This window comes from Populus euphratica, unplaced genomic scaffold (assembly GCF_000495115.2).
Source record: "Populus euphratica unplaced genomic scaffold, PopEup_1.0 scaffold111.1, whole genome shotgun sequence".
NCBI lineage: Eukaryota > Viridiplantae > Streptophyta > Magnoliopsida > Malpighiales > Salicaceae > Populus > Populus euphratica.
In genome coordinates this window covers 9021-17966 of record NW_011499877.1, presented here as the reverse complement: position 1 = coordinate 17966, position 8946 = coordinate 9021, and the positions used below count along the sequence as shown (strand labels likewise).

General features: G+C 28.5%; 1 protein-coding gene across 1 annotated transcript in view; it reads left to right on the top strand.

Moving 5' to 3' along the window:
• Nucleotides 1-8602: 8602 nt before the first annotated feature.
• The window catches only part of LOC105128516 (serine/threonine protein phosphatase 2A 55 kDa regulatory subunit B beta isoform-like), an 8245-nt gene continuing 7901 nt past the window's right edge, over nucleotides 8603-8946 (top strand). The window contains exons 1-2 of the mRNA XM_011030230.1: nucleotides 8603-8830; nucleotides 8919-8944. Coding sequence (XP_011028532.1) covers nucleotides 8629-8830; nucleotides 8919-8944 — 228 coding nt within the window. The 5' untranslated portion in view covers nucleotides 8603-8628. The remainder of the gene's footprint in view (nucleotides 8831-8918; nucleotides 8945-8946) is intronic.

The window sequence follows — 8946 nt, the reverse complement described above, 5'->3', positions numbered from 1 at the left end:
TGCTTGAAGGTCATGGGGTCGTGCAAGGCATGCGCAACCCTATTGAGGTCCTGCAGCAGTACTAAAAAAAACTTGAGAGAGTGATTTGCGCCCCATTGCACGTTATATATATATATATATATTGTCACTATTATAATTTAGCTTGACTCAAGCTTTTTTTTTTTTAAATAAGTTTTACCTTTTAACATTGAGTTTTATTTGATAATCAAATTTTATAGTTTTATTTATTTTTTTTAATAGAATTATATCACTATTATAATTAAGTCATATATTTGATATGTCAAATTTAGATAGGTTTAAGTCATTTTTTTATATTTTTTTATTGTTAATTTTTCTAGTTTATATACTGACATTGTGTTTTTTTTTATTATTATTAAATTAGTATAATAAGCAGAATGATACAAGTTTTAATTTTTTTTTAATTTTTTTTAAAATATTAATATCAACTTAATAATTTTTATGTTAAAAGAAAATTAAGACAGTTGCGGCATGATACGGACACCTATTTAGTATATTATCCATAACTAGGAAAGTGGGGTTGAAAACAAGTGTTTGGTGTAGATTGATTCCTGCTAAAGTATTTGGGAAATTCAAAGATCGTAGGCTTTTCCAGGAGAGAATAATTGGAAGTAAGTGTCAAGGATCATATCTTATACATTCCATTTCATAGAATTCATTCGAAAAGCATATAATGCATCGGAAAAATCAACTTTAATTTGCTGAGATTGCTTTCACTCAAGTGAGCATTTTTCTCTGCAAACTTTGACTTTCCAGTTCTTGACTTTTTAACATTAGAGGAAGTCTATATTAATGGTATCAATTTTGGACCCACTTTTCTAATAACATGTTACGTGTTTTAGTTCATAAATTAAGAAAAAAAAAATTAAAAAAAAATGAAAGGGGCCCTGCATGGTTTCTGTAGGAACTAAAATTTTGAAGAAGATTAAAAACAAAGTTCATCAATTTTATTCACAGGTGAAAAAATGTTTTAAGTTTGATTATGCTTTTGTAGTAGGTAGCATTCCACACACACATATATATATAGATAGAGAAGAAATATGTTCTTTTATGTAAAAATATTATTAGACTACTACGGTAAAGAATATATTTATATAAAGATTATGCGTAATGACACAGCAACCTCCGGTTGATCACACTTTTAAAATGATTTTAAATAATTATACATCAAACGTATGAGCTTCAATTATTATTTAGCCTTATGGGTTGTGTGAGAGCTTGAAATGTTTTTGTTTTTAATTTGGAATATTGAGGCTAATTTACATGTATTATATTTAATTGTTAGGTTTATTAAACATTATGTAAGTCTACTGAACTGATAAAAATATCACGAGAATGACAAATATACATAGAAAAAATCAAACCCAGATGTAAAATAAAAAAATAAATTCCTTTTCATCTCAAAAATTTTCTTTAATTTAATTATATATTACCTACAATACATAGCTTGAAGTTTTTTGATGAGCTTTTTAAGCTCATGAACATTGACATCAGGGTTACTTTAAAAATCTTATAAAGTATATTTTAGTACACTTTGAAAAAAAATAGAAGAGAAAATCTTAAATGAAGATATTTTTATTATTATTAGTGAGTTTTATCTCTTTTTTTTTATATATTTGTTTTTTTTAAATAAACTCATTAAATAATTAATAAAACATTATTAATTACTCTATAAATATCATAAAATCTTCTGTTGTCTTCTCTCTTCAACTTATAATTTATTTTGATGTATTTTCTGGTCCATGTTAACTAAGCATCGTCCGATTAGTATTATGATTGGGGCTGAGATGATAATTTTTGCTTTATTCGCTTTTAATCTAAAATAACAACAAATGCATCATCCGTTGATGCTCTCAATGTGATCCGATCAAATTCTGTGGAGAATTTTATGTACTTGTCGACTATGTGATTTGATTTGAATTTTATCTTGCAAAAAATCATTAATTATACTTTCTAAATAATTAAAGTTTAAAAATTAACTAAACTCTCTAAAAAATAAAAATAAAAAGTTTATGGTGATTCAATATTGTATAATAGTGAAGCACCTCAATTTTGTTTCTTTTTTTTAATTCTACATTGTAATTTTTTTTCTAGTTGATTCTTAAACATTTAATTAGTTTTATATTAATCATCATAATTTATTTCAGTTTATTTTTTATGAGATTATTTTAATTTTAAATAAATATCTTAATTGGTGCTCAATTTTTAAAAACATCTATTTTTGTACTCTTTACTAAAAGAAATGAAAGGATTATAGTGCTTCAAAAGTGAAGCACCTCAATTTAAAAAAAAAATGAACAAAATTGGAAGCTAAGATTTATAAAAAAAAAAGAAAAAAATGATTTTTTTTCTTTTTTATATATGCTATATAATTTTTTTTCTTTTAATCTCATCCTTTAATATTTTATTAATTTTAAATTAATTATTATAATTTGTTTCAGTCTGTTTTTTTATAAAGTTATTATAGTTTTAACACAATCATTCTAATATTTAATTGGTGCTCGATGTTTACAAGCTTCTATTTTATTATCATATTATTAAATAAAAAATAGTTTTTTTAGAAAAATAAATCCAGCGAAGTCCATGAGTCAGGTTATGAATTTTGTGAGTCAAACTTTATAATTCAGGTTGATCCAATATAATGTTGTTTCAATATTAAAAAATATATATTATTTTGAATTTTTTTAAAAATCAAGCCACACATTTACATGTTGTCCGTGTTGTTTTTTAATTCACCAAATCAACTGGATCATGTGAAATCAACTCCCGTGATGGTTGATTTTAAAATAGGACTATGCTAGGAATTGAGTTATAAGGTTTCAAGATTGAGCTACTGAGTTAGGTTTTATAACAATATAAAATAGTTTTTTCTTTTTTTTAATTCCATCTTCCAAATTTGTTTTCTTTTTATTGAATCATTTTTTTACTATATATATATATATATATATATATATATATCATCATTCAATATTTGATTAATTTTGAATTGGTCTTTATAATTTGTTTCCTATGAAGTTATCATAATTTCAAATAAACACATCGATATTTGGTTTTTGCTCAATTTTACAAGTATCTAATTTTGTAACATATCATCAGGTAAAAAATAATATTTTTTTTAAGAAAAAAAAAGTTGTTAAACCTAGAGTCTATACTCTGGTTTGCAAGTTTAGTGTTTTAAATCATGAAACTCAGCTTGATCTATTATGTTGTTAAAAGAACAAATGATACAGCTAAATTCCTAACCCATCAAATATGGATTAATAAAATCAACTGGCATGAGTCAACTCAAATTAATATAAAAAACCTTTAATTGAGGTCATCGTTTTTTAGCCTACCTAGGTTATCTAGCTAAAATTGCAACTTAAATTATAAAATTACGATAACTCGATTAAAAAAATCACAAAAATAAATAAAAAAACAATATCAATCTGCATCAACTTTTTATACTTGTGATTAGAGTCATTAAACTAGAAGCATCTTATTTAAATAATTCATTTAAAGAATTCACTTAATTAATTAAATATTATATTGAAGAAAATTTAAAATAAATAAATATATAAAAAGATTAAAAAATAGTAATTTGATTTTTTTATGGAAGAGAGAAATTGAAAACATGGTAATTCATGCAAGAAAAACGAAACAGAAAACATTCTGTTATACAAAACCACACACCATAACATAATGGGATCTAATTCTCTCCCCCACTCTCTCAATTTCCATCTAGGACTATTTCACATCCATATCTTCTCTTTTCCTTCATTTTTGAATAAATATTACATCAAAACGAAGGAGAAGAGAGAAACAGAGCAACCCCATTTGTATTCAATGCAATTATCATTCACATTATCTCCTCAAAACCCCTTACGGTTGCTTGTAATATTTCTATTAATTCTCTCTCCCTTTTCATCATACATCACTCGCAGCTCCAACAGCAGCCTTATCTGCAGGTCTTCTAAGCACGCTGACAGTTGCTTCACTCCAAACATTGTGAAAGTCATGGATTCTCTCCAAAGACAAGTTGCCTTTCGGAACTGAGGAAACGATTCTATCACGTCCACATTGCCTAAGGTGTATGCATTAGCCCAATGTCACGATGATCTTTCTAGTCTCGATTGCAGAATCTGTTTTTTTCCAAGCCAGAGTCGAGGTCCCACATTGTCTCCCTGCCATTTCTGCTCGTGTATTGGAGTTTTAGTTTTGGTGTTACATTTTGCTTACAGATTGTTTTCTTTAAAAGCACATAGGCCATCGATTTCCTTGTCCTGCGTAATCCATGTTGTAATACTAAGTTTCAAAGTAACAAATTAACTCAGAATTGGCATCTCAATTAATGACATGTCGGTACCATCATTTGTTGCAGGGGATATATGGCTTCTGAGTATCTTGTTCGAGGGCAGCTAACAGAGAAAGCTGATGTCTATGGTTTTGGGGTTCTAGTTCTTGAGATTGCAACTGGTAGAAAGAACAGTGTGTTCTCACACGGATCGAGTTCAATTCTTCATTCTGGAAGATTCTTAGTCCTTTGCAGCGAAATTGTTCTTATTGAATATTATTTACATTCGATCATTGAGACCTTTATTAGCATCGTACTGTTTTACTTGAAAACTTCTTGTTTTAGATCATACAAAGTAAAAGGGGTTTTGCTTATTTAAAAAAAAAAGACAACAGATAAACAAGAGAATCGATTATTTCCAAGAAATTTATACGGATTTAAGATGTGTTTGGCTTGACAATTAATCCCAAGTGTGATTTGTAATTTGGAGTGTTTTACCACTGGTAAGAATGTGTTACATGCCTGTTGACATTGTTTTTTTCGTTCTGACATCAGGTTTGGAAGCATTACAAGGTAAAGACAGTTACAGACATGATTAATCCTGGCTTAAAAGATAGTTTTCCAGAGAACAAGGCAGAAACTGTGCTTCAAATAGGACTTCTATGCACGCAAGCTTCTCCGAGACGAAGACCGTTCATGAATGAAGTAGGTAGCATGCTCGCCAAAGCCGAAAGTGAAATTCCCTCTCCAAAGCAACCTCCATTCTTGAATGCTAGCGTTCACAGTCCAGATGGCAGCTCAGAAAGTTGCATTACTGAAGTATCTTTTACATGTAATTCAGTCATAGATCAGCAAACAAAGGCTCAAGCAGTACCCTTAAATGACCCTCCAAATTCACAAGCTACAGATGGTCCCGGATCACGAAATTCTTCAATACTAGAACAAACTGAGAGAACGTAGTTAACGAAGACACCAACCTGAAGGGGGTTCGGCAAGATTCCATTAGGGTCCTGATTATAATTTTCTTCGTTGAACTCCCTGATATGAGCAAGTAAATTGAGGAGTGATTTTACGTTAAAGCCATGGAAGTTGCCAAATTTTCCTGCACTTGAAACGGATAGGCAATATTGAATGGTGTAGGGTTTTTTTTGTGCATTTTTGAAGTTCTAGGTGGAGAAGAGGATTCAGATGGATTTTTATGAGGATTCAGATGGGTTTTTATTTTTTTCAACAAAACCTTTTGCATTCTTGGGTCTTTTCCCCATTTGATGACATACATGTATATGGAGTGTAGACAAACTCCATACTCATTTTGTTTTCCTTCTGTTTTTATTCCACTCTCTGAGGTTTTCTCATGATCTCCTAGACTCAAGATTGGACTTGGAGACTTGAAGATCTACAGCTTAGAATGACTCATTTCAATTTATTGAAACAGTTATAAGATTGTTTAGAAACAATTGGAGCTAAAAATGAAAACAAGAAATGACAGTTCAGAGAAAAAACAGAAGAAAAAACCAGAAAGAAGGAAAGATCACAGAAATGCATAAGATGATCTCTTTTTCCAGCAGTTCTTCTCCTAAAAACGGATTACACGTACATGTGCTACGCTTTCTGCCCGCTGATACGATCAATAGCGGCGGACTGACTCGAGAAACATTAAGGAAACATCAAACTCAGTGCACTGTAGCTGAAACCAAATTAAGCAACTGAAGTCTTGGCTGAATTATGAACAGCTTTCCAAGAAGATGGGGGCAACAAACTCTCGGCATTTTATGGCAAGGCGAACAAAGCCAGTCTGTTTTAGACATATCAAGGGGCCCAATAATTCACAGCAAAACTGATAGCGAAGACAGATTTGATGAGGAAGCTCCAAACTTAAAACAATGACAGATTGATGAGCAAAAAAGAGCTGCAACCTTAAATTCGTAATTTATTATTTTGAAATCAAATCTAATAGTATATGTCTTCTAAAGAGGATTGCAATGTTATTTTATAGGCTTAAAAACCCAAATCATCATAATCCTAAACTATAAAAGAAAATAACATGAAATCTGAAATAACAACACATCCAGTAAAATTAAGAAAAATTAGTAAAAGAGAATCTTAAAAGCCTGATCTTAGAAAATCCATTAGACGAAGAGGGTTTCCAATGTAACTCGGTATCAAGAATCTCTTATAAAAATTTGAGTTGGATACATAGATTAAATCAAAAGTTACGGATCTTTAAAGTTGTGTATATTAATATAATGCGATCAAATTTACTCTTATATCTTATCCTTTCTTATTAATTTATAAAATACATTTATTAAACCATCTATGTAGTCTATTTGAAGCAAATTCACACCTAACAATAATAAATCTCCGTATAATTACTCAAAACCTCCAATCACTTTAGGTTATAGAACAAAAAATGTTGACAATTGATGTTTATTTTGGCTCTAACAAGCTATTTTTCTTCTTTTTTTCCTTTACCATGATTTTGATTTTCACATCTGACACTCTTAAAAAATAATATTAGGCTTTCAAACTTTATTTTATATTAAATTTTATTTTTATTTTTTATTATTGTTTTTATTATTATTTTTAATTTTATCCTTTAATATTTGATTTATAAGTAATTAGATTTTTCTATTTTAAAAAAAATAAAATAATTTTAATCTTATAATTTTAATTATAGATTTAAAATATTCATCTAGATCAGCTCTTTTGAGTAATTAGATTTTACTATTTTTAAAAAAATATAAAATAATTTTAATCTTATAATTTCAATTATAGATTAAAAATATTCATCTAGATCAGCTCTTTTGACCTCACAATAACAATTAAAGGCATGTGTCTTCTGGTAAGCACAAACAACGCTGACTTAAGGAAGAAGCAAGCCAAACAAATGTGTAAAAAGAAGAGTGAAGCATCACTCGTAGGCAGCCCAAATAGGAAAAGGTCAGGTCAATTCAATAGTGATACAGATCTAGATGTAGAACTGTATAATTCCTCACAAGTAAAAGTAAAAGTGGTTTTTTATTGGTTAAAAAATATATTGGACACTAATCTCTTAATATATTATTAGAAAATTGACAAATAATAACATAAATATTAATAGAAAATATTTTATCATTACTTTTTAATATAAATAGTGATAAATTGCTGATGAAAATTACAGTGGAATTTGTTCTATCAATAATTTTTAATGGGATAGAGGAAATAAAAAATTATAAAAATCATTTTAATAATTTAGTCAAAAATATGACACGTCAATATTTTTTTATGGACATCCCACCAGGAAAATTAATCCCTTTATTTTCTTGTTCATCTTTCTACTTAAAAAAATTGCAGCCCCTCCTCTTATTTTCTTATAAATCTGGTTACCATTCTCGTGAATTCAGCCTCCTTGTATGAAAACTAAATTTAGAAGTCGTTTTCAAATTAAAATTTTGTACAATAATTGTTGGTATTTTAATATATATTATATTTAGTTTGACAAGGAAATTGCAACAACTAACCAATAAATCTAATATCATTTTTTTATGAACATTATAAACGTATTACTAGCAACAATAAAATCAACATCAGGTCTATAAATAATTAAAAGCTTATCATCCAAATACAGAACCACCCTCGAGTAAAAGTTTAGATAGATTTAATGAGTAGATGTATTATATATACAAGTGAAAAGCTTATGTATACCTGAAAAGCTTTAAGCAGATGAACATAAAATATTAATTAAGATTTTTAACCATGCAAATAGTAATACAAAAGTGCTACTCGAGGGAAAATTTTAAACTATGAAATATAATTATAATAATTATGACAATATATTATAATTCATAATATGTAAATAATATATTAATAATTAATTTTAAAAGATGTAACTTAGATGTTCTGAATTTATTTTTTAAAAATTACCAATTATAAATCTCAGAATTACTAGAGATTTATATAATTATTAATTTTAAAATTTATAAAATTAATTAAGATAACTACAATTTAACCCAAATATCTACATTAATAAAAAAATAAAAATAATATACAAATAATTGAAATAATTCACCTCCTACACACATGAGCATACGACACATACATATACGTAGTTATGCATAATGAGCTTTTTTTTTTTAAAAAAAAGAAAAAGTAAAATCATGTAGCAATAATATTGTTTTGCGTGAACAAGTTATGCTCATCACTACCTGCCAGGTGAATAAGCAAAACCCAAGTAGCCTTGTATCCAACGTTACAGAACAAACACTTAAAATAAAGCCCTTCATAAAATAATAATAATAATAATAATAATTCCGGGAAATCCGAAAGGATAATAAAAAAGAAAGCTGAGGTCAGCAAGCATGACAGAATCAGAATCTCTCGTTCTACTTGCAACCCAAAAAAAAAAAAAAAAATTGAAGCGTTCAGCCGCGGTAGCTGAGGAAGAAAACATGAGTTCCAGCTCTAGAGACTCCTGTGCCTCTCTTACTACTCCTCCTCCACTAGACTGGAAGTTCTCTCAAGTCTTTGGTGAAACAACTCCTGGTGAAGACCTTCAAGATGGTTAGCTCTTACCCATTTCCTTTTAATTTTCTGACTCTGATGTCTCCTTTTCCTTCTGTTCAACGCTTAATTCTTTCTTGTCTTGCAGTTGATGTTGTATCCTCCATTGAATTCGA